This window comes from Thunnus thynnus, chromosome 15, assembly GCF_963924715.1.
Source record: "Thunnus thynnus chromosome 15, fThuThy2.1, whole genome shotgun sequence".
Taxonomy (NCBI): Eukaryota; Metazoa; Chordata; class Actinopteri; order Scombriformes; family Scombridae; genus Thunnus; species Thunnus thynnus.
The window spans coordinates 2,793,741-2,821,363 of record NC_089531.1 but is presented as its reverse complement, the minus strand read 5'-3'; the positions used below and the strand labels follow the sequence as shown (position 1 = coordinate 2,821,363).

General features: G+C 37.2%; 6 gene segments (V, D, J or C); 4 read left to right on the top strand and 2 right to left on the bottom strand.

Moving 5' to 3' along the window:
- Positions 1-354: 354 nt before the first annotated feature.
- Positions 355-3,053, bottom strand: LOC137198584 (Ig kappa-b4 chain C region-like). The segment is given in 3 exon segments: positions 355-805; positions 2,052-2,107; positions 2,977-3,053. Coding segments are annotated over 3 exon segments (459 nt in total).
- A 3,512-nt stretch (positions 3,054-6,565) lies between these two features.
- On the top strand, positions 6,566-7,144 carry LOC137198583 (immunoglobulin kappa variable 2-28-like). The segment is given in 2 exon segments: positions 6,566-6,611; positions 6,828-7,144. Coding segments are annotated over 2 exon segments (363 nt in total).
- Positions 7,145-11,930: 4,786 nt separating this feature from the next.
- On the top strand, positions 11,931-12,518 carry LOC137198581 (immunoglobulin kappa variable 2-28-like). The segment is given in 2 exon segments: positions 11,931-11,982; positions 12,199-12,518. Coding segments are annotated over 2 exon segments (372 nt in total).
- A 2,560-nt stretch (positions 12,519-15,078) lies between these two features.
- Positions 15,079-15,653, top strand: LOC137199086 (Ig kappa chain V-V region MOPC 21-like). The segment is given in 2 exon segments: positions 15,079-15,130; positions 15,346-15,653. Coding segments are annotated over 2 exon segments (360 nt in total).
- Positions 15,654-16,831: 1,178 nt separating this feature from the next.
- On the bottom strand, positions 16,832-18,215 carry LOC137199092 (Ig kappa-b4 chain C region-like). The segment is given in 2 exon segments: positions 16,832-17,299; positions 18,184-18,215. A coding segment is annotated over 1 exon segment (255 nt).
- A 6,873-nt stretch (positions 18,216-25,088) lies between these two features.
- Positions 25,089-25,664, top strand: LOC137198580 (Ig kappa chain V-V region MOPC 21-like). The segment is given in 2 exon segments: positions 25,089-25,140; positions 25,357-25,664. Coding segments are annotated over 2 exon segments (360 nt in total).
- The last annotated feature ends 1,959 nt before the right edge of the window (positions 25,665-27,623 follow it).

The following is a 27,623-nucleotide window of genomic DNA, read 5'->3' as shown; positions in this document are numbered from 1 at the left end:
GACTCCAGCAAAGCATTTTCTACAATTATTATGACTTTACTGTAAACTATAAAAACAAATTATGGACTTACTACCACCATGACTGTGTAGCATTAATCACATAATATCTAAGAGTGTTGTTTGAGTGTAAATACTTTCCTAATATACAGTATATGAATCAATACATTATGTGATCTTACATTTTCCTTCTGAAGTCTTCATAGAGCAGTTGAAACATTTATAACTCAGTTTTTATCAGGATTTAATATCATTACTGTTACCATTAAGAGAAAATAATTAAGACACTTTTATAATAATAAAGATGAAAACAAATGATTTGATGAACAGATCTTTATTGTCTGGAAATACTGAAATTATATTGAAACATTACAACAAGCAAGTAAATATTGTTACTGAAACATGTGAAATAAAAGAGAGAGATAGTTGCAGAGATCAGAGTGAGAGCAGTAGCAGAGTAAAAGCAGTAGCAGTGAGTCAGGTCAGGACTGGGAACACTGGTCTCTCCTCAGTGTCTCTGAGACTGGAGTCTGGGAGCCCTGGGTGGCCTCACAGGTCACAGAGACCACCTTCCTCCACTGGTCTGCAGGGAGCCTCAGGGTGCTGCTCCAGCTGTAGCGGCCGTCCTTCTGCAGCACCCCGGGGCTCCTGCTCTGCTCCAAGCTGCTGCTGCTGCTGCCGTCCACCTTCCAGGCCAGACTCCAGTCTGAGGGGAAGCCATTGTTGGCCAGACACATCAGCGTGGCCTTCCCCTGCTGCAGCTCCTCGCTGGAGGGGGGCAGCACCGTCAGGGTGGGACGGACATCACCTAGGAGACACCAATCACATTAGAGGACAGGGACCACACAGCTGTCAATCAAACACCAGACACTTGGACACCTTTACTGTGTGAGAGTGGATTTTCCCCTTTAAGGAGTTTCTGTCAGATGTTTTTTCTGCTCCACCAGTCACTCACTCACACATTGTTTCACTTCCCTTTAAGAAACCTCTCATGCAGATCAGCACAGAAAGAGTCCTCATATGACTCTTTACTGCATTTTATTTTACACTATTTACTGAAAATAAAGATAAAAGTTTGTAAATATATCTTAGACATCCTTGATTTAATTTTAGAATTTATACCAACAACTTTACTGACAAAACTATCAAAAGAGCAACAGTTAATCAGATTCAGTGTTAAAGGACATTATGAGCAAAAACTAAGAGACATCCGTAATATACACAACATGTTGAGACATATTAAAGAAACAAATATCTTTAAGAACAAATAAATATTTCAAACTGAGGTTAAAAGACAATTTCTGTCATTTTAAATGATGAGAGATGTGCAGCATTTTTTTTTATCATCACCCACACTGTTCAGAATAAATTTAACTCAACATTCACTCAAATTGGCGATTTAAAGGTTAAAATTTAAAAACATGTTTAAAGTAGGATTGTTGTTCTTCAATCTTTCTGCTGTTCACATTTAACAAACTAACTGGAACATGTAAAGAAAAGTTCAGTAAAGCTGCTTTGAGTTCAACTTCAAGGTTAAAGAGGAGAAATGAACAATAAAATTGAGACTTTAAAGTGTTTTAGATCAGCTCAGTGGAAACTTATATCTACTACAAATGTTCAGACACAGAAATTATAAACTTAACTGATGATTCGATATTTAATATTTGAGCAGAAGCTTACTTCCAACATCCAGTCTGGTTCCTCCACCAAAAGTCCACCACAGTGATACAAACTGACTGAGTCGTCGTACAAAAACCTCTCACTGTAGAGAGACACGGCTCTCTGACTTTTTCTCATTAAACTAAAACTACAAGTCCTCAAATTTCAGCCTGAATCTAAAACATTACATGATTTCTACTGTGGACCAAACACTTGAAATATATTGATTCATCATTTAAATTTTAAACACAAAACTCTTATTTTTGTTTCTGGTGGACAACTGTTGGTCAAAAATTAGAAATGAAATCAGAAATTTCAATTTCTGGAGAAAACATATGTGCAAAAAACTAAATATCACTCAGGATTTAATAAAATAATTTAAAAGTTTAACTTACTTCCAACATCCAGTCTGGTTCCTCCACCGAACGTGTACCACAGTGATACAAACTGACTGAGTCGTCGTACAAAAACCTCTCACTGTAGAGAGACACGGCTCTATGACTTTGAACACAACAAACTCTACAAAAACAGCCTCAGTCTGTGAAACACAGCTGGATGATGTGAAAATATATAACAGTAGGCCAATAATTTATATTTTTATCGTAAAATTAATAATTTTGTTTCATGTTTACTGTATTTTAAATTATGTCTTGAATTTAAACTGAGTGTTGTAGATGTAAAATGAATCAAAACAGACATTTCTGAAGACAATCTGTTCACAGAACATAAATGAAACACAGAAAATGATCACTGACACATAGTTAATCAATTCTCTGTTAAATTGATTGATCCATTGATAAAACAGCATCATCAGAGTAATCTAAGTCCCTGTTGGAGTCAGTCAGAGCATTTCCATAGAGAGCCACTTTGCATCAGCAGCACCATGCTCCAGTGCTCTGGGAGAGTTTATAGTCCTGAGAGTTGAACACTGGATGACTGACAGCTGTCCTTCATCACAACAGAAGCCACAGAAATCCTCCTCATCAAAAACATGACTTTGATCTCCGTCCTCATCTGGACTCTCCTCTGCTGCTGCTTCACAGGTAAAGTCCAGAGAATCAAACTCCTCTCCTCTATGAACATCCGTCCCTCTGAAATGAAGCTGACAAAACCATCAAAACCATGACGCTGCTTTATATTTTTGTCTCTGTATCCTCAGAGTCCAGAGGCCAGGTCACAGTGACTCAGCCTGCAGCAGTGAGATCTGCTCTGGGAGGATCCACAACCATCAGCTGTAAGACCAGTCAGGATGTTTTTATTTCCACCACTTTAGCCTGGTACCAACAGAAAGATGGAGAAACTACTAAACTTCTCATTTACGATGCTACCAAACGAGCATCAGGGATTCCAGATCGTTTTTCAGGCAGTGGATCAAACTCTGACTTCACTCTGACCATCAGTGGAGTTCAGGCTGAAGATTCAGGAGTTTATTACTGTCAGAGTTTCCACTATCCCAACAGTCAGTATGTGTTCACACAGTGAAAAAGTGTCGTACAAAAACCTCCCTCAGTCAGACTGAACAGAAACTGAACTGACTGCTGCAGCTGGAAGCTACTGCAGAGACTGATACAGTTCACTGAACACACACACACACACACACACACACACACACACACACACATTTTAGATTAAGCCATTAGACAATTAATTTATACGTTTGTGGTAACGAATATGAATCTATCACAGATAATAATCACAGTATTTTTCATGATTGGTCTCACAGTGGTACAAACACAGTAACAACTTTGTACTGATGACCTGATAGAAACTGAAGGAAACAAATTAGTTACATTGAAGTAAATGAAAAAAAGGGCAAAACAGGTATTTTGTTCCTTTATTAAAACATGTGAAATGTGATATGAAGTTATACATTGAGAACATCAGATTCCTTAAAGCTTGAAATAATCTTCTGTATCAAGGTGTCTCCACAGCTCAGCAGGTGATTGACAGTTCTGTGTAGACTCTACCTGTTACCTGTTCTAGCTGCGTTTACTTTCTCTCATATTCACTTTGTTATACAGAGCAGTAACAACGCTGCTGAAGAGAAAGTTTGGACTGGCAGTAGTGGATCTGTTAGATGAGGATAATATTAATGTTGCAGCATTAAAGTCAACAATCAAAATCCAGACTCACTTTCAAGACCCATGTGGAACACCTATCAAGCAAACTGAAGGTCAAAAATGGATTTTTGTATAGAAACTAATCATGTTTCTCTTCTGCTAGTCTGTGAAGGAAGGTAGTCGCACACTCGTCACCACGATACTAAAAATATACTTTAATAATTTACCAACGTTTCCACATGACAGTCTTCTTCAGGGTATTGAGGGACATAACAGCTCAACAGACATTATATAGGAGATAGGACACAGATGTGTCTGTCATGGGGAGGAGTGTCCTCAATCACATTTACATACTGTTGAAGGAGCGAGTACCTGATTCACATGACATTTAAAAGTCACATCAGGAAAACATGATACGATTGATCAATAGCTTAGATCATACAGTGCATCAAAAAAAAAAAATCTCCATATAAATGCACAATACATTTGATAAAAGGTTAGTTATACAATATGTCAAAAGAATATCAGAAAAGATCTCCATATAAATATCAAATCGTGGCTACGAGTGTGCGACTACCTTCCTTCACACCTTTCCTACTTTCATGGTGGTCAGCAACTCTCCAACACTGGTTTGTGTTCCTCTTCTCTCTCATCCTGAGAATCTCTTCTGCTAGTTGAAAGACCATTGTACAATCTACAATTCTGTGTGCGCTTGATTATGGTGATATTTTATATATGCATGCTTCTCCCTCCACCTTAAAGCTTCTTGACTTGAGTGTATCACAGAGCACTGCTCTTCATCACAGCTGATGAATTCCTCACTCACCATTGCATCTTATATGAAAAGGTGGGATGGTCCTCCTTAACAAACAGAAGGCAGCAGCATTGAATGTTGTTTATTTATGAGGCTCTACAGGAAAAACTGCCTGGTTCCCCTGATCTCTGGTTACATTTAAATACAGTACTTACAATGTCAGGACACATTTTAACATCAGCTGTACCTCTTGCTCACACTGAACTTGGAAAAAGTGGGTTCAAATACTTTGCTGTGTACAGTGTTTGGTTTGTCCCTTCTGGGCTACTGTAGAAACATGGCGGTGCAACATGGCGGGCTTCGTGGAAGAGGACCCGCTCCCTATGTAGATATAAAGGGCTCATTCTAAGATAACAAAAACTGTTCTTATTTTCAGGTGATTATACACTAATTAAAACATACTTATGAATATTATATTCCATTTCTGCCAACAGATCCTCCTAAATCTTACACACTGGTCCTTTAAATGAAGAATTAAATCAATGAATAAATAATGAAAAGAAAAAGATTCACTGGAAGAGCAGATATTCAGTGAGAACACTGAACACGTGTTTGTTTGTTTGTTTGTTTGTTTGTTTATTTAACAGGGACAGTGCACATTAATAAACATTGCTGTATATGCGCCAGTTAGCCAAGAGGCTATCTTTCATCTGTAGTCCCTGGAGAGATGTTACAGAGTCGCCCTAAAAACAGAATATGAAAATGAGATTGAAATTACAAAGTTACCGAGGTCATTTATAAGCATGCGGAACAATTAATAAAATGAAGAAAGAAGAACATACATAATATTAATAAAAAACATCATTCAGGACATCCTTAAAACATGCAACACACAGACTCATGATACAAGATATGCAAGACAATAAATACATGAAGATATTAATGTTAATAGAAAAGTAGATTGAATAAGATCACACTGAGCTGCATTGTTAGACATTAACTAGAACATGCAAAGCAGAAGCACAGATACAAAAAGCATGCACAGTATGTAAAATACATAAATTAGTCTGACACAATAAAAGCAAAACCACAATAAGACATGCATGCAGGTACATGAAGGCAGACTGGCAGTAGCAAGATAGCGACAGGTGACAGTAGACAGCAAGGTGCAACTAAGTCTTAGTGCTGACAGAGCTGAGTACTAATTAACCATTTCTTTAAATGAGCTCTAAATGAACTATACGTTTCCAGTTCTCTAATAGTTGCTGGGATGGAGTTCCATTCTAGTGCAGCTTTAACAGAGAATGCAGACCGACTGAAAGTACTTTTTCTGAGTGGGATGATGCAATCCCCTCTTGCTGCACCTCTTGTGAACCCATATGCAGTTGTTCTTATGTTGACAAACTGTCTGAGCGGAGGAGAGGTCAAACCATATATAATCTGGTACATAAGACAAACATCTACATATTTAATCAAGTTTTCCCAACTTAATAAGTTATATTTTTTTAATATTGGGCAATGATGAAAATGTACTGGTTTCTTGTCAAGGAAGTGTTCGTTTATACAAAGACTCTATTGGTTTTAGAGTAGTGTTGCCAGCCTGCAACCAGGTCGTTAAACAGTAAATGATATGGGAAATGAACCTGAAATTTGAAAGATTGAATTTGACCCGGTTACAGACCTTTTTCACCTGAACCTTGAATGAAAGTTTGGAGTCAATCAAAACACCAAGGTACTTGTATTCAGATACAACCTGTAGCCTCTCCCCTGATACAAAGACATCCGGCTCTACACTGAGAGAGCATTGCTTTAACCATGCTGTTACATGAGTCATGGAGTTTGTGAGATGTCTACATCTAATTATCTACAGTATAAACGAGGTAAAAATCTGATGTATCAGCTACAAATTAAAGTGAGTTCTCCCAGCAGTGAGGAGGAAACAGCATGATATGTTGAGGACAGCTACAGTTGACTGACTCTGTGTGTTTGCATATCTGTCCTGCCTCTCTGCTCCCAGCCGTTAAGAGGCCAGTGTTGATCAGTGGCTGTCCAGACCTTTCAGAGCCACTGACACGCCGCCAGCAGCACAATGATGATGTCACTGACTCTACTGCTGGCCACCCTGGGGCTCCTTGTTCAGGGTGAGACTCTCTTGTGAAAACTTTGCTTCAGGATGCAACCAGGTTCACCACAATGATGTTCTGCTGTGATGGAGAAACACTGAAACAAGCAGCATTTACCTTCTTCCATCTATTCTCCATGTTAAAGAAATGATACTCTTCTGTTTTCACGTTGATCATCTTTCTCCAAGCTGGCTTTGTCTCAATAACCCTTCTCTTCTTTTTCATGTTTTCCAGGTTCATCAGGACAAATCACTGTGACTCAGTCTCCTGGATCTCAGTCTGTTGTTCCAGGACAGACTGTCTCCATCAGATGTAAAACCAGTTCAACTGTTTGCAATTCAGCTTATTGCTACCTCAACTGGTACCTTCAGAAACCTGGAGAAGCTCCTAAACTCCTGATTTATTTAGCTACAACTCTTCAGTCTGGAGTTTCAGATCGTTTTAGTGGAAGTGGATCAAACACTGACTTCACTCTGACCATCAGTGGAGTTCAGGCTGAAGATTCAGGAGTTTATTACTGTCAGCAGGATTACAACTTGTTCACACAGTGATACAACGTCGTACAAAAACCTCCCTCAGCTGAAGAGGAACTGATCTGACTCAACAGCTGAACTCAAACAAAAACAGCAGAGGTTTTAATAATTTAATTTGAACATTTTAATATTAAACATTTTGTATTTTACAAAAAAAGATTTTAAATACTTTCATTAATACAGAATATGAAACATTTGGCTGAACATCAAATCTAACCTCTGTTGAAGTATGATTTCAATTCTTTAATAAGTTTAATCTACTGACTACAACACATGAACACTAAAACTATTATTATTTATTTATTTAATCTCTTACCATTTTTCATAGATACTCAAACATACAACTTTTTAGAAATAAATTACAAAATGTTATCATGATAATATTTATTATCATTTGTGTTGTAAATTACTAATCATGTCATGTGACATATATTTGTCATTTTACATGTTTTCATTCCAGCAGCAAGTATTTATAATACAAACCAAAAAACATTTAATTGATTAAGTAATTAATTAATATTTGAATTCTTTCCCTTTTTCATCTCTTTCATTTGACTTTGTGTTTCAGCTCTTCAGCAGAAGCAGTTTGTAAAAATGTCCAGGGTTAAAATGTCAGATCACACTCATTTTATATCTCTTTATGCTGATGATATTTTGCTTTTTATTTCAGAATTAGAACATATTTCTGAGGGTTTTGTGATTTTGTTTAAAAGATTATGTATATGCTTTTAATACATCTGAAAAAATAAAAACATCAGACTCTTTTCACTGACACACTTCAGTAACATAAGATGATTGGAGGATTTTTCATTAAAATTACTCAATTATTAATTATTACAGACAAATCTGAAGTGACTCCAGCAAAGCACTTTCTACAATTATTATGACTTTAATGTAAACTGTGACAACAAATTAAAGACTTACTACCACCATGACTGTGTAGCATTAATCACATAATATCTAAGAGTGTTGTTTGAGTGTAAATACTTTCCTAATATACAGTATATGAATCAATACATTATGTGATCTTACATTTTCCTTCTGAAGTCTTCATAGAGCAGTTGAAACATTTATAACTCAGTTTTTATCAGGATTTAATATCATTACTGTTACCATTAAGAGAAAATAATTAAGACACTTTTACAATAATAAAGATGAAAACAAGTGATTTGATGAACAGATCTTTATTGTCTGGAAATACTGAAATTATATTGAAACATTACAACAAGCAAGTAAATATTATTACTGAAACATGTGAAATAAAAGAGAGAGATAGTTGCAGAGATCAGAGTGAGAGCAGTAGCAGAGTAAAATCAGTAGCAGTGAGTCAGGTCAGGACTGGGAACACTGGTCTCTCCTCAGTGTCTCTGAGACTGGAGTCTGGGAGCCCTGGGTGGCCTCACAGGTCACAGAGCCCACCTTCCTCCACTGGTCTGCAGGGAGCCTCAGGGTGCTGCTCCAGCTGTAGCGGCCGTCATTCTGCAGCACCCCGGGGCTCCTGCTCTGCTCCAAGCTGCTGCTGCTGCTGCCGTCCACCTTCCAGGCCAGACTCCAGTCTGAGGGGAAGCCATTGTTGGCCAGACACATCAGCGTGGCCTTCCCCTGCTGCAGCTCCTCGCTGGTTCCAAGCAAACAACTCTTCAACTACTTTAATTTACTCAAACACTTAAACATCAGTGCTAAAGAATTAAATATTATGCATTACAGAAAGGCAGAAATACTTTTATTTGAGCATCCATATTTTTAAATTGAAGCCAAAACATTAAAGAGACAGTTTGTGTTTAATCTCCTCATTTACACAGGCATCACTACTGAACTATGAAAACAGACAGACTTCACTAATGACAAATATTTTAAGCACTAAAATACTTTTTCCAACTTACAAAATTAATCCTATTAATACAACATGAGGTTAAATCAGCTACAGTGATATTATGGTATTCACTGGTTATAATGAGGATGTGACATGTCATGAAATTCATTGTTCTGAGAGGAAGATTGAGTTAAACACATGAAATGTTTCCAGATAAAACACTCACTAAATAAATGTCTGGTAGATTTCTTCAGATGAAATTATATAATCACTACGTTAAATTAATAAAGAATATTTTCTTTAATTCAGACCCTGAGAACGGAATTATATTGTCTTCAAATAAACAGCTGTACACTTTAATAATTAATCAATGCTTTGGCAAATTGATTGATCCATTGATTAAGCAGCATCATCAGAGTAATCCAAGTCCCTGTTGGAGTCAGTCAGAGCATTTCCATAGAGAGCCACTTTGCATCAGCAGCACCATGCTCCAGTGCTCTGGGAGAGTTTATAGTCCTGAGAGTTGAACACTGGATGACTGACAGCTGTCCTTCATCACAACAGAAGCCACAGAAATCCTCCTCATCAAAAACATGACTTTGATCTCCGTCCTCATCTGGACTCTCCTCTGCTGCTGCTTCACAGGTAAAGTCCAGAGAATCAAACTCCTCTCCTCTATGAACATCCGTCCCTCTGAAATGAAGCTGACAAAACCATCAAAACCATCAAAACCATCAAAACCATGACGCTGCTTTATGTTTTTGTCTCTGTATCCTCAGAGTCCAGAGGCCAGTATACAGTGACTCAGCCTGCAGCAGTGAGATCTGCTCTGGGAGGATCCACAACCATCAGCTGTAGGACCAGTCAGGATGTTTATGTTTCTAATCGCTTAGCCTGGTACCAACAGAAAGATGGAGAAGCTCCTAAACTACTCATTTACTGGGCTACCACTCGAGCATCAGGGATTCCAGATCGTTTTACAGGCAGTGGATCAAACTCTGACTTCACTCTGACCATCAGTGGAGTTCAGGCTGAAGATGCGGCAGTTTATTACTGTCAGAGTTTCCACTATCCCGGCAGTCAGCTTGTGTTCACACAGTGAAAAAGCGTCGTACAAAAACCTCCTTCAGTCAGACTGAACAGAAACTGAACTGACTGCTGCAGCTGGAAGCTACTGCAGAGACTGATACAGTTCACTGAACACACACACACACACACACACCAGTAGTTATTTCACAAGTATATGCAGATCATTCACTATCTTTCCTCATAAATGTAAATATATATCAATACAAATATAATTACAAATGTTTATTAGACATGGAGGACTTGTTTCTCTTCTCCTCTTTAGATTTTTTTGGACTCCTGGTTTCTTCCGTTAGGAAATGCATCAGCATCTCCAACGCGTTCTCACTCCAACTCGTCACATACGGAAGCTTGGGTTAGGGTTAGTTGGGAGTGAGAACAGGCTGGCATCTCAGGCATCATTTCATTCACACCATTAAAAAGATCAGCTAGTATGCTGATGACATCCGACCAAACATCACAAAATCCTAATTTTTCCTTCTTTCAGTTACTAATCAGATCAGAAGTTATAAGAAGTGTTCTAACTATTCTCACTCCTATTTTTAAATTTGCATTAGATCTTTTTTTTCTTGTTTTATTTTACACAAACAAAAACACATATTCAGTACTCACACACACACACAAAAACAACAGACATACCACATATATACATATATATACACATATACAAACATACATATATGTACATACATGTCAAGCACTATATATGGTTGTGATTCAAAAATATTTACTTATAGAGCAATTTAAATTAAACACGTCATGTTATAGAAGGAACTAAATAAAAAAGAGATAATGTTAATTTATGATAACATAGAATAATCATAGTTCTGTATCCCAAGTTTTTGATATTGTCAAGATCTCCCATTTATTTATGTCTGAGCTTTTTGCTCTGCTTTTAATAATGAAATATTATTATTTAATAATGATCTTTTCCTGCAAATATTAACATTTTAAATGTAATATGAAGGAACTCAAAACCAGCTTTTTAGGAGAATCAAATATATAAAGCTTGCCAAGCAGCACAATAATATTCAATAACATATTTTTATCATCTTGATAACCCCAAATAATATTGAGAGGGGATAAAGGTAAAAGGATTGCTTGTTCAGATAACCAATTTGCCACCTGCTGCCAAAAGGATGAAACCACTGGACAATACCAAAATAAACACATAATATCCTCCTCCTCATCACCACAAAATCTACAGATATTATCCTCAGTCATTCTCCATATCTTAAGCATTTTTCTTGTTGGTAACATCTTATAAAACATTTTTAACTGAAAGGCCCATAAATAAGTAGAACAAGATGATGAGTAAATACATCCAAAAATGTTTAACCAAGGAAGAGGAGTATCAAACACATCATTCCAATATGTTTGAAAATAATATGGATGAGAAGTTATATTCTCAAAGGACATAAAGAAATGATACATATCTTAAATAAATGTGTATTCAATAGAATACACATTTAAGAAATCAAACACATTTAATGAAGAAACACCTCCATATATCTGTAAAACTCGGGATTTGAGGCCTTTCACATCACTAGTTGCACATTCTGCACTTGAGAAAAACAAAATATCAACCATGTTAAAAAAACTGAAAACAATTCTGTGAAATTAGCCTCAAAATTCTTCCTTTACACATTTCACATCAGTCTTTCTAACTGCTTAATGAAATTCTCTCCCTCAGATTGTCACTCCTTTATGTTATGGATGATGTAAATGTTGAGTTCTCCCAGCAGTGAGGAGGAAACAGCATGATATGTTGAGGACAGCTACAGTTGACTGACTCTGTGTGTTTGCATATCTGTCCTGCCTCTCTGCTCCCAGCCGTTAAGAGGCCAGTGTTGATCAGTGGCTGTCCAGACCTTTCAGAGCCACTGACACGCCGCCGGCAGCACAATGATGATGTCACTGACTCTACTGCTGGCCACCCTGGGGCTCCTTGTTCAGGGTGAGACTCTCTTGTGAAAACTTTGCTTCAGGATGCAACCAGGATCAGCACAATGATGTTCTGCTGTGATGGAGAAACACTGAAACAAGCAGCATTTACCTTCTTCCATCTATTCTCCATGTTAAAGAAATGATACTCTTCTGTTTTCATGTTGATCATCTTTCTCCAAGCTGGATTTGTCTCAATAACCCTTCTCCTCTTTTTCATGTTTTCCAGGTTCATCAGGACAAATCACTGTGACTCAGTCTCCCAGATCTCGGTCTGTTGTTCCAGGACAGACTGTCTCCATCAGATGTAAAACCAGTTCAAATGCTTATAGCCTCCTCAGCTGGTACCTTCAGAAACCTGGAGATGCTCCTAAACTCCTGATTTATGGAGCTACAAACCGTCAGCCTGGAGTTTCAGATCGTTTTAGTGGAAGTGGATCAGACCCTGATTACACTCTGACCATCAGTGGAGTTCAGGCTGAAGATTCAGGAGTTTATTACTGTCAGAGTTATGAATATATCAACAGTCAGGCTGTGTTCACACAGTGAAAAAGCGTCGTACAAAAACCTCCCTCAGTCAGACTGAACAGAAACTGAACTGACTGCTGCAGCTGGAAGCTACTGCAGAGACTGATACAGTTCACTGAACACACACACACACACACACACACACACATACACACACACACACACACACACACACACACACACACCAGTAGGTCTTTAACAAGTATATACAGATCGTTCACTATCTTCCATCATAAATGTAAATATATATCAACACAAATATAATTACAAATGTTTATTAGACATGGAGGACTTGTTTCTCTTCTCCTGTTTAGATTTTTTTGGACTCCTGGTTTCTTCCGTTAGGAAATGCATCAGCATCTCCAACACGTTCTCACTCCCAACTGGTCACATATGGAAGCTTGGTCAGGACCCCGTAGCGTCACTTTTTAACACACTGGGTACCTCTTTAGCATCATTTTTCAATGGGCAGTATCACAGCAGTCACTGTTAAAAAATAATTATATTTTATGGTGTGACAACACGGCGGTTAAGGTCTGGTGAGGATTAGGAACAAAAACCCACTGGGTTAGGGTTAGGGAAAGATCATGATTTGAGTTAAAATAAAAAATAAAATAAAAACAGCAAGGAACCGTGCTCTGTGATGTTTTCCACCTTTCTGCCAACAACGTTACAACCCCTCCACCTCCTAATAAGAAAGTGAGCTCATATAGATGTCATGTGAAGTACGTCACTTCAGAAATGTTGATATGAAACGTATAGTTGAAATGTTAATATGCTCCATATTCCAGGTGTTGAAATGTAGATATTCAAAGTACCTGTGGTTTGCACAAACATATAATGCCAACGTTTTATTCTGGCAACCAGGCTGAAATTTGTCACCTTATATAGACGTCATCAGTCTCATGGCGTCTATTTCAGACGTTGTGGGAGTTCAACAGAAGTCTATTGGACTACCCTGCATGTTGAAAAATGACGCTAAAGGGGTACCCAGTGCGTTAAAATGTGACAGTACAGGGTCCTGACCAAGCTTCAATATGTGACGAGTTGGGAGTGAGAACGGGCTGGCATCTCAGGCATCATTTCATTCACACCATTAAAAAGATCAGCTAGTATGCTGATGACATCCGACCAAACATCACAAAATCCTAATTTTTCCTTCTTTCAGTTACTAATCAGATCAGAAGTTATAAGAAGTGTTCTAACTATTCTCACTCCCATTTTTAAATTTGCATTAGATCTTTTTTTTTCTTGTTTTATTTTACATAAACATAAAACACATATTCAATACTCACACACAAACAAAAACAACAGACATACCACATATATACATATATATACACATATACAAACATACATATATGTACAAACATGTCAAGCACTATATGTGATTGTGGTTCAAAAATATTCACTTATACAGCAATTTAAATTAAATACATCATTTTATAGAAGGAACTAAATAAAAAAGAGATAATGTTAATTTATGATAACAAAGAATAATCATAGTTCTGTATCCCAAGTTTTTGATATTGTCAAGATCTCCCATTTATTTATGTCTGAGCTTTTTGCTCTGCTTTTAATAATAATATATAATTATTTAATAATGATCTTTTCCTGCAAATATGAATGTTTTAAATGTAATATGAAGGAACTCAAAACCAGCTTTTTTAGGGAATCAAACATATAAAGCTTGCCAAGCAACACAATAATATTCAATAACATGTTTTTATCATCTTGATAACCCCAAATAATATTGAGAGGGGATAAAGGTAAAAGGATTACTTGTTCAGATAACCACTTTACCACCTGCTGCCAAAAGGATGAAACCACTGGACAACACCAAAATAAATGTATAATATCCTCCTCCTCATCACCACAAAATCTACAGATATTATCCTGAGTTATTCTCCATATCTTAAACATTTTTCTTGTTGGTAACATCTTATAATTTTTTTAACTGAAAGGCCCATAAATAAGTAGAGCAAGATGACGAGTAAATACATCTAAAAATGTTTAACCAAGGAAGAGGAGTATCAAACGCATCATTCCAATATGTTTGAAAATAATATGAATGAGAAGTTATATTCTCAAAGGACATAAAGAAATGATACATATCTTAAATAAATGTGTATTCAATAGAATACACATTTAAGTAATCAAACGCATTTAATGAAGAAACACCTCCATCTGTCTGTAAAACTCTGGATTTGAGGCCTTTCACATCACTAGTTGCACATTCTGCACTTGAGAAAAACAAAATATCAACCATGTTAAAAAAACTGAAAACAATTCTATGAAATAAGCCTCAAAATTCTTCCTTTACACATTTCACATCAGTCTTTCTAACTGCTTAATGAAATTCTCTCCCTCAGATTGTCACTCCTTTATGTTATGGATGATGTAAATGTTGAGTTCTCCCAGCAGTGAGGAGGAAACAGCATGATATGTTGAGGACAGCTACAGTTCACTGACTCTGTGTGTTTGCATATCTGTCCTGCCTCTCTGCTCCCAGCCGTTAAGAGGCCAGTGTTGATCAGTGGCTGTCCAGACCTTTCAGAGCCACTGACACGCCGGCAGCACAATGATGATGTCACTGACTCTACTGCTGGCCACCCTGGGGCTCCTTGTTCAGGGTGAGACTCTCTTGTGAAAACTATGCTTCAGGATGCAACCAGGTTCACCACAATGATGTTTTGCTGTGATGGAGAAACACTGAAACAAGCAGCATTTACCTTCTTCCATCTATTCTCCATGTTAAAGAAATGATACTCTTCTGTTTTCATGTTGATCATCTTTCTCCAAGCTGGATTTGTCTCAATAACCCTTCTCCTCTTTTCATGTTTTCCAGGTTCATCAGGACAAATCACTGTGACTCAGTCTCCTGGATCTCAGTCTCTTGTTCCAGGACAGACTGTCTCCATCAGATGTAAAACCAGTACAAATGTTTATAGCTACCTCAGCTGGTACCTTCAGAAACCTGGAGAAGCTCCTAAACTCCTGATTTATGGAGCTACAAACCGTCAGCCTGGAGTTTCAGATCGTTTTAGTGGAAGTGGATCTGGGACTGACTACACTCTGACCATCAGTGGAGTTCAGGCTGAAGATTCAGGAGTTTATTACTGTCAGAAGGGTTACAGCAGCCCGTTCACACAGTGATACAATGTCGTACAAAAACCTCCCTCAGCTGAAGAGGAACTGATCTGACTCAACAGCTGCACTCAAATTAAAACAACAGAGGTTTTCATAATTTAATTTGAACATTTTAACACTAAATATTCTGTATTTAACAAGAAAAGATTTATTTTAAATACTTTCATTAATACAGAATATGAAACATTCGTCTGAATATCAAATCTAACCTCTGTTGAAGTATGATTTCAATTCTTTAATAAGTTTTATCTACTGACTACAACACATGAACACTAAAACTATTATTATTTATTTATTTCATCTCTCTCATTTATTTTTCATAGATACTCAAACATACAACTTTTTAGAAATAAATTACAAAATGTTATCATGATAAAATTTACTATCATTTGTGTTGTAAAATTACTAATCATGTCATGTGACATATATTTGTCATTTTGCATGTTTTTATTCCAGCAGCAAGTATTTATAATATAAACCAAAAAACATTTAATTGATTAAGTAATTAATTAATACTTGAATTATTTCCCTTTTTTCATCTCTTTCATTTGTCTTTGTGTTTCAGCTTCAGCAGAAGCAGTTTGTAAAAATGTCCAGGGTTAAAATGTCAGATCACACTCATTTTATATCTCTTTATGCTGATGATATTTTGCTTTTTATTTCAGAATTACAACATATTTCTGGGGGTTTTGTGAATTTGTTTAAAAGATTATGTATATTCTTTTAATACATTTGAAAAAATAAAAATATTAGACTCTTTGTACTGACACACTTCAGTAACTTAAGATGATTGGAGGATTTTTCATTAAAAATACTCAATTACTAATTATTACAGACATATCTGAAGTGACTCCAGCAAAGCATTTTCTGCAATTATTATGACTTTACTGTAAACTATGAAAACAAATTATGGACTTACTACCACCATGACTGTGTAGCACTAATCACATAATATCTAAGAGTGTTGTTTGAGTGTAAATACTTTCCTAATATACAGTATATGAATCAATACATTATGTGATCTTACATTTTCCTTCTGAAGTCTTCATAGAGCAGTTGAAACATTTATAACTCAGTTTTATCAGGATTTAATATTATTATTGTTACCATTAAGTGAAAATAATTAAGACACTTTTATAATAATAAACATGAAAACAAGTGATTCGATGAACAGATCTTTATTGTCTGGAAATACTGAAATTATATTGAAACATTACAACAAGCAAGTAAATATTGTTACTGAAACATGTGAAATAAAAGAGAGAGATAGTTGCAGAGATCAGAGTGAGAGCAGTAGCAGAGTAAAAGCAGTAGCAGTGAGTCAGGTCAGGACTGGGAACACTGGTCTCTCCTCAGTGTCTCTGAGACTGGAGTCTGGGAGCCCTGGGTGGCCTCACAGGTCACAGAAACCACCTTCCTCCACTGGTCTGCAGGGAGCCTCAGGGTGCTGCTCCAGCTGTAGCGGCCGTCCTTCTGCAGCACCCCGGGGCTCCTGCTCTGCTCCAAGCTGCTGCTGCTGCTGCCGTCCACCTTCCAGGCCAGACTCCAGTCTGAGGGGAAGCCATCGTTGGCCAGACACATGAGCGTGGCCTTCCCCTGCTGCAGCTCCTCGCTGGAGGGGGGCAGCACCGTCAGGGTGGGGCGGACATCACCTAGGAGACACCAATCACATTAGAGGACAGGGACCACACAGCTGTCAATCGAACACCAGACACTTGGACACCTTTACTGTGTGAGAGTGGATTTTCCCCTTTAAGGAGTTTCTGTCAGATGTTTTTTCTGCTCCACCAGTCACTCACTCACACATTGTTTCACTTCCCTTTAAGAAACCTCTCATGCAGATCAGCACAGAAAGAGTCCTCATATGACTCTTTACTGCATTTTATTTTACACTAGTTACTGAAAATAAAGATATAAAGTTTGTAAATATATCTTAGACATCCTTGATTTAATTTTAGAATTTATACCAACAAATTTACTGACAAAACTATCAAAAGAGCAACAGTTAATCAGATTCAGTGTTGAAGGACATTATGAGCAAAAACTAACAGACAGCCGTAATATACACAACATGTTGAGACATATTAAAGAAACAAATATCTTTAAGAACAAAGAAATATTTCAAACTGAGGTTAAAAGACAATTTCTGTCATTTTAAATGATGAGAGACGTTCAGCATTTTTTTTTATCATCACCCACACTGTTCAGAATAAATTTAACTCAACATTCGGTCAAATTGGAGATTAAAGATTAAAATTTAAAAACATGTTTAAAAGTAGGATTGTTGTTCTTTAATCTTTCTGCTGTTCACATTTAACAAACTAACTGGAACATGTAAAGAAAAGTTCAGTAAAGCTGCTTTGAGTTCAACTTCAAGGTTAAAGAGGAGAAATGAACAATAAAATTGAGACTTTAAAGTGTTTTAGATCAGCTCAGTGGAAACTTACTTATCTTACTTATCTACTACAAATGTTCAGACACAGAAATTATAAACTTAACTGATGATTCGATATTTAATATTTGAGCAGAAACTTACTTCCAACATCCAGTCTGGTTCCTCCACCAAAAGTCAACCACAGTGATACAAACTGACTGAGTCGTCGTACAAAAACCTCTCACTGTAGAGAGACACGGCTCTCTGACTTTGAACACAACAAACTACAAAAACAGTCTCAGTCTGTGAAACATAGCTGGATGATATGAAAATATATAACAGTAGGCCAATAATTTATATTCTTATTCTAAAATTAATCATTTTGTTTCATGTTTACTGTATTTTAAATTATGTCTTGAATTAAAACTGAGTGTTGTAGATGTAAAATGAATCAAAACAGACATTTCTGAAGACAATCTGTTCACAGAACATAAATGAAACACAGAAAATGATCACTGACACATAGATAATCAATACTCTGGTAAATTGATTGATCCATTGATTAAGCAGCATCATCAGAGTAATCCAAGTCCCTGTTGGAGTCAGTCAGAGCATTTCCATAGAGAGCCACTTTGCATCAGCAGCACCATGCTCCAGTGCCCTGGGAGAGTTTATAGTCCTGAGAGTTGAACACTGGATGACTGACAGCTGTCCTTCATCACAACAGAAGCCACAGAAATCCTCCTCATCAAAAACATGACTTTGATCTCTGTCCTCATCTGGACTCTCCTCTGCTGCTGCTTCACAGGTAAAGTCCAGAGAATCAAACTCCTCTCCTCTATGTACATCTGTCCCTCTGAAATGAAGCCGACAAAACCATCAAAACCATCAAAACCATGACGCTGCTTTATGTTTTTGTCTCTGTATCCTCAGAGTCCAGAGGCCAGATCACAGTGACTCAGCCTGCAACAGTGAGATCTGCTCTGGGAGGCTCCACAACCATCAGCTGTAGGACCAGTCAGGATGTTTTTATTTCCACCACTTTAGCCTGGTACCAACAGAAAGATGGAGAAGCTCCTAAACTTCTCATTTACGATGCTACCACTCGAGCATCAGGGATTCCAGATCGTTTTTCAGGCAGTGGATCAAACTCTGACTTCACTCTGACCGTCAGTGGAGTTCAGGCTGAAGATTCAGGAGTTTACTACTGTCAGAGTTTCCACTTTCCCAACAGTCAGTATGTGTTCACACAGTGAAAAAGCGTCGTACAAAAACCTCCCTCAGTCAGACTGAACAGAAACTGAACTGACTGCTGCAGCTGGAAGCTACTGCAGAGACTGATACAGTTCACTGAACACACACACACACACACACACACACACACACACACACACACACAGATGATTTATGATGTTCATAGTGTCTCTATCAGTTTTCCTCCTGAAGGTCAAACAGTCCACCTCCCACCTCAACAACCTCTTACTGAGTCAAACAAATATTTAATCTTTCAAGATTCATCTTGACTCAAAAATGTAAAATCTATTAAACAGAGACATTCTGTTCTTTCATGCTGCCCCATCATCACCTCAGCTGTTAAATCCTCTTCATCACATTATATTATGACACATTTCACACTCATCATCTCTCTATTATAAAAAGTTGTATGAACTTCATAACTGACAAGATAGAATAATCATCTCATGATGTTCACTCATAAAAGTCAACTGTAAAAGCTTCCAAACTACCTCACGTCTTCTCTCATTTCAATCTAGTAAACTAAAGTACATAGTAAACTTGGCAGAATTTGCTCCAGATACTCTTCATCTGTTAAAATTAAATGAAGTGTAAACTGCCCCGAGCTAGATTCTTTCATTCCCCTTGAAGATTTTTAAACTTCAATTATTTACAGTATGTGCAACGTAAAAATCTGATGTATCAGCTACAAATTAATTACAGTGTATTCAACCCAATACAAAAATCACTAAAAGAAAATAATGTGATTATAGTTCATTCATTTAAATACAATGTAGACATTTGACCAGTGAATTTTCCCAGCAGTGCATGTGAAGTCAGATCATATAATGACTACCTGCTAGGGTTGGGCCTAAATACAAATATGTTATTCAGCAAAGCACAAATATTGCTCTTTTTTTGTTTGTTTGTTTTTTTTTTTTACAAATATTTGTTCCATACAAATATTTTAAACAGTATTTGTTTTTGAGAAGAAAAAAAAAAACATGTCAAATACCAGCGTGCAGGTTGGTTACATCACTATCTCAGTGTCTCTCCTCTGCTCCGCTGTTACGTCTATCAGCAGGTCTCAACGAGGGGAGTCACATCCACCTGCTACATGACATGATACATTGATGTTATCATAGATGCTGAGCTTAACTTTCACTGTCATATCAATAATGTCACAACATCAGATTTCTATCACCTCAAAAAATATCTCAAAAATCAGAGGCTTTCTGTCAAATTCAGACACTGAAGAACTAGTACATGCATTTGTCACAAGCAGACTTGACTATTGCAATACTATTTTTTCTGGACTCTCGAAAAACTGTTAAGCGCCTGCAGCTTATACAGAATGATGCTGCACGAATTTTAGACGAGACTAAGAAAAGTGCACATATCACACCTGTTCTTAATTCCTTGCACTGGCTTCCAGTAAATGCTAGAATTGATTTTAAAGTCCTCCTACTCGTCTACAAGGCACTGAATGGTACTGCTCCAAATTATATTAAGGAATTGCTTGTGCCATATGAACCAACAAGAAACCTCACATCATCAGCCAGTGGTCTCCTTGTTGTCCCCCATGTGAGTGCTCTAAAGCAGGAGAAGCTGCATTCAGCTATTATGCTCCATACAGATGGACTGACTTTCCAAGTGATATTAGAGATGCCCCAACACTTAGTTCCTTTAAAAGTAGACTTAAAACATTTCTGTTTACTGTTGTGCTTAACTAGGTTGAGCAACTATCTGCTCCTGTTTTAACTGAATTATTATGTACTTTAATTACCTATGCATCCATGTATACAATCATATGTTTGCTTGCTTTTATGTATGATGATATGTATGCTTGTATTTTATGTATTTATAATTGTATTGCTCTTGCCCTTGTGAAGCTCATTGTCTTGCTTTCTGTATGAAATTTGCTGTATAAGAAAATGTGACATGACTTGGAAGAGCAGATATTCAGTCAGAACACTGAACATGTGGAAGCAGCTGCAGACTGATCAAAGCTCTCGTGGTGTCTACAGTTTGTGAATCGCAGCTACATGAAGATTATTGTTTGAAAAGTTGCACATAAGTTACATTATGATCCTCTGAGCTCCAACAGATGAACGACAAACATTTGCTAGTGCAAATACAGACACTCAGACACAGAGGTATAAATCAGCATCAATACAGCATTACACCAGTCAATCCCACAATCTGCCTACAAGCTTCCTGTCTCTGCTCCTCCATCCCCATGCTGAAATACAGAACAATATAGTACAGAGCAGGACAGAGAGGACACATGTGAGGGACACCATGTAGAACAGACTCACTGATTCTGTTAAAATGTTCTCCTTTCATCCTTTACTTTGACATGCTTTAAAAACTACCATAATTTAAGAGTAAAATGGTGACAAAAAATGATAAAATCCCTGTGAATATACCCAGAGACAAACTCAGTATCTGTAGATTCATTGAACACAGTAACATGTGACAGCAGTTTATTATTGTAATAATATGTTTGTACACAGATGATTTGATGAAAGTTTCTTTATTGTTCATACATACAAAAATGATCAGCATTACTGCAAGCATTAAAAAAGTATCACTTGAGAATGTGATGATTATGTTAATTAGTCAGAGCATTTCCATAGAGAGCCACTTTGCATCAGCAGCACCATGCTCCAGTGCTCTGGGAGAGTTTATAGTCCTGAGAGTTGAACACTGGATGACTGACAGCTGTCCTTCATCACAACAGAAGCCACAGAAATCCTCCTCATCAAAAACATGACTTTGATCTCCGTCCTCATCTGGACTCTCCTCTGCTGCTGCTTCACAGGTAAAGTCCAGAGAATCAAACTCCTCTCCTCTATGAACATCCGTCCCTTTGAAATGAAGCCGACAAAACCATCAAAACCATCAAAACCATGACGCTGCTTTATGTTTTTGTCTCTGTATCCTCAGAGTCCAGAGGCCAGGTCACAGTGACTCAGCCTGCAGCAGTGAGATCTGCTCTGGGAGGATCCACAACCATCAGCTGTAGGACCAGTCAGGATGTTTATCTTTCCGACACTTTAGCCTGGTACCAACAGAAAGATGGAGAAGCTCCTAAACTTCTCATTTACGATGCTACCACTCGAGAATCAGGGATTCCTGAACGTTTTTCAGGCAGTGGATCAGACTCTGACTTCACTCTGACCATCAGTGGAGTTCAGGTTGAAGATGCAGCAGTTTATTACTGTCAGAGTTTCCACTATCCCAACAGTCAGTGGGTGTTCACACAGTGAAAAAGCGTCGTACAAAAACCTCCCTCAGTCAGACTGAACAGAAACTGAACTGACTGCTGCAGCTGGAAGCTACTGCAGAGACTGATACAGTTCACTGAACACACACACACACACACACACACACACACACACACACACACACACACACACACAGACACCAGGAGGTCTTTAACAAGTATATACAGATCGTTCACTGTCTTTCATCATAAATGTAAATATATATCAATACAAATATAATTACAAATGTTTATTAGACATGGAGGACTTGTTTCTCTTCTCCTCTTTAGATTTTTTTGGACTCCTGGTTTCTTCCGTTAGGAAATGCATCAGCATCTCCAACACGTTCTCACTCCCAACTCGTCACATATGGAAGCTTGGTCAGGACCCCGTAGCCTCACTTTTTAACGCACTGGGTACCCCTTTAGTGTCATTTTTCAATGTGCAGTATCACAGCAGTCACTGTTAAAAAATAATCATATTTTATGGTGTGACAACACGGTGGTTAAGGTCTGGTGAGGTTTAGGCACAAAAACCACTGGGTTAGGGTTAGGGAAAGGTCATGATTTGAGTTAAAATATAAAATAAAATAAAACTGGCAAGGAACCGTGCTCTGTGCTGATTTCCAACTTTCTGTCTGCCAACAATGTTACAACCCCTCCACCTCCTAATAAGAAAGTCAGCTTATATAGATGTTATGTGAAGTACGTCACTTCAGAAATGTTGATATGAAACGTACTGTTGAAATGTCAATATGCTCCATATTCCAGGTGTTGAAATGTAGATATTCAACGTATCTGTGGTTTGCACAAACATACAATGCCAACGTTTCATTCTGGTGACCAGGCTGAAATTTGTCACCTTATATAGACGTCATCGGTCTCATGGCGTCTATTTCAGACGTTGTGGGAGTTCAACAGAAGTCTATCGGACTACCCTGCGCGTTGATAAATGATGCTAAAGGGGTACCCAGTGCGTTAAAATGTGACAGTACAGGGTCCTGACCAAGCTTCAATATGTGACGAGTTGGGAGTGAGAACGGGCTGGCATCTCAGGCATCATTTCATTCACACCATTAAAAAGATCAGCTTGTATGCTGATGACATCCGACCAAACATCACAAAATCCTAATTTTTCCTTCTTTCAGTTACTAATCAGATCAGAAGTTATAAGAAGTGTTCTAACTATTCTCACTCCTATTTTTAAATTTGCATTAGATCTTTTTTTTTCTTGTTTTATTTTACACAAACATACCACATATTCAATACTCACACACACAAACAAAAACAACAGACATACCACATATATACATATATATACACATATACAAACATACATATATGTACAAACATGTCAAGCACTATATGTGATTGTGGTTCAAAAACATTCACTTATACAGCAATTTAAATTAAACACATCATTTTATAGAAGGAACTAAATAAAAAAGAGATAATGTTAATTTATGATAACATAGAATAATCATAGTTCTGTATCCCAAGTTTTTGATATTGTCAAGATCTCCCATTTATTTATGTCTGAGCTTTTTGCTCTGCCTTTAATAATAAAATATTATTATTTAATAATGATCTTTTCCTGCAAATATTAATGTTTTAAATGTAATATGAAGGAACTCAAAACCAGCTTTTTTGGAGAATCAAATATATAAAGCTTGCCAAGCAGCACAATAATATTCAATAACATATTTGTATCATCTTGATAACCCCAAATAATATTGAGAGGGGATAAAGGTAAAAGGATTGCTTGTTCAGATAACCAATTTGCCACCTGCTGCCAAAAGGATGAAACCACTGGACAATACCAAAATAAACACATAATATCCTCCTCCTCATCACCACAAAATCTACAGATATTATCCTCAGTCATTCTCCATATCTTAAACATTTTTCTTGTTGGTAACATCTTATAAAACGTTTTTAAATGAAAGGCCCATAAATAAGTAGAGCAAGATGACGAGTAAATACATCTAAAAATGTTTAACCAAGGAAGAGGAGTATCAAACACATCATTCCAATATGTTTGAAAATAATATGGATGACAAGTTATATTCTCAAAGGACATAAAGAAATGATACATATCTTAAATAAATGTGTATTCAATAGAATACACATTTAAGAAATCAAACACATTTAATGAAGAAACATCTCCTTATATCTGTAAAACTCTGGATTTGAGGCCTTTCACATCACTAGTTGCACATTCTGCACTTGAGAAAAACAAAATATCAACCATGTTTAAAAAAAAACTGAAAACAATTCTGTGAAATTAGCCTCAAAATTCTTCCTTTACACATTTCCCATCAGTCTTTTCAACTGCTTAATGAAATTCTGTCCCTCAGATTGTCACTCCTTTATGTTATGGATGATGTAAATGTTGTGTTTTCCCAGCAGTGAGGAGGAAACAGCATGATATGTTGAGGACAGCTACAGTTGACTGACTCTGTGTGTTTGCATATCTGTCCTGCCTCTCTGCTCCCAGCCTTTAAGAGGCCAGTGTTGATCAGTGGCTGTCCAGACCTTTCAGAGCCACTGACACGCCGGCAGCACAATGATGATGTCACTGACTCTACTGCTGGCCACCCTGGGGCTCCTTGTTCAAGGTGAGACTCTCTTGTGAAAACTTTGCTTCAGGATGCAACCAGGTTCACCACAATGATGTTCTGCTGTGATGGAGAAACACTGAAACAAGCAGCATTTCCCTTCTTCCATCTATTCTCCATGTTAAAGAAATGATACTCTTCTGTTTTCATGCTGATCATCTTTCTCCAAGCTGGATTTGTCTCAGTAACCCTTCTCCTCTTTTTCATGTTTTCCAGGTTCATCAGGACAAATCACTGTGACTCAGTCTCCTGGATCTCAGTCTGTTGTTCCAGGACAGACTGTCTCCATCAGATGTAAAACCAGTTCAAATGCTTATGGCTACCTCGGCTGGTACCTTCAGAAAACTGGAGAAGCTCCTAAACTCCTGATTTCCGGAGCTACAAACCGTCAGCCTGGAGTTTCAGATCGTTTTAGTGGAAGTAAATCAAATACTGATTACACTCTGACCATCAGTGGAGTTCAGGCTGAAGATTCAGGAGTTTATTACTGTGAGCAGAGTTACAGCTTCCCGTTCACACAGTGATACAACGTCGTACAAAAACCTCCCTCAGCTGAAGAGGAACTGATCTGACTCAACAGCTGCACTCAAACAAAAACAACAGAGGTTTTAATCATTTAATTTGAACATGTTAACACTAAATATTCTGTATTTTACAAAAAAATATTTATTTTAAATGCTGTCATTAATACAGAATGTGAAACATTTGGCTGAACATCAAATCTAACCTCTGTTGAAGTATGATTTCAATTCTTTAATAAGTTTAATCTACTGACTACAACACATGAACACTAAAACTATTATTATTTATTTATTTCATTCTCTAACTATCTTTACAGATACTCAAACATACACTTTTTTAGAAATAAATTACAAAATGTTATCATTATACATATATATATATATATATATATATATATGTGTGTGTGTGTGTGTGTGTGTGTGTGTGTGTATATATATATATATATATATACACATGTATATAGCTGGAAGCTACTGCAGAGACTGATACAGTTCACTGAACACACACACACACACACACACACACACACACACACACACACACACACACACATATTAAATAGATTAAATAATTTACACATTGCAGTTTTTAAGATAAATGAAAATATGTCAGAACACTTTAAGGAAAACAATTTCTGGACAATGATTGTCTCTCTCTCTCTCACACACACACACACACACACACACACACACACACACACACAGATGATTTATGATGTTCATAGTGTCTCTATCAGTTTTCCTCCTGAAGGTCAAACAGTCCACCTCCCACCTCAACAACCTCTTACTGAGTCAAACAAATATTTAATCATTCAAGATTCATCTTGACTTAAAAATGTAAAATCTATCAGAGACATTCTGTTCTTTCATGCTGCCCCATCATCACCTCAGCTGTTAAATCCTCTTCATCACATTATGTTATGACACATCTCACACTCATCATCTCTCTGTGTATAAAAAAGTTGGATGAACTTCATAACTGACAAGATAGAATAATCATCTCATGATGTTCACTCATAAAAGTCAACTGTAAAAGCTTCCAAACTACCTCACGTCTTCTCTCATTACGATCTAGTAAACTAAAGTACATAGTAAACTTGGCAGAATTTGCTCCAGATACTCTTCATCTGTTAAAATTAAATGAAGTGCAAACTGCCCCGAGCTAGATTCTTTCATTCCCCTTGAAGATTTTTAAACTTCAACTATTTACAGTATGTGCAACGTAAAAATCTGATGTATCAGCTACAAATTAATTACAGTGTATTCAACCCAATACAAAAATCACTAAAAGAAAATAATGTGATTATAGTTCATTCATTTAAATACAATGTAGACATTTGACCAGTGAATTTTCCCAGCAGTGCATGTGAAGTCAGATCATATAATGACTACCTGCTAGGTTTGGGCCCAAATACAAATACGTTATTCAGCAAAGCACAAATATTGTTTTTCTTGTGTTTTTTTTACGAATATTTGTTCCATACAAATATTATAAACAGTATTTGTTTTTGAGAAGAAAAAAAAAGCATTTCAAATACCAGCGTGCAGGTCGGTTACATCACTGTCTCAGTGTCTCTCCTCTGCTCCGCTGTTACGTCTATCAGCAGGTCTCAACGAGGGGAGTCACATCCACCTGCTACATGACGCACATTTCCTAATTTTGACATTACTCCTGGAGTTGGGGGTGTTCCCCAGAGATAAAGCTGAACTACTGACACACGCAAAGTGCTTTCAAGGGACTCTCCATAACCTGTCGTTCCCCTTCTCCTTTCAAAAATGTTAGGTGGTAAAAAATAGGCAATAAATGAAAAGTGGAAAGCAAGAATCGTCTTTGAAGTACTCTCCTATACGTTACACGCTGTGCTGTCAGGAAGAAAATAAAAATACTGGGTGTATAAATAGGTAGAGGTCTGTCTGCAATGAGGTGATGAGTAAAGTTTTAGCTCAGTAGTCAGCGCAGTC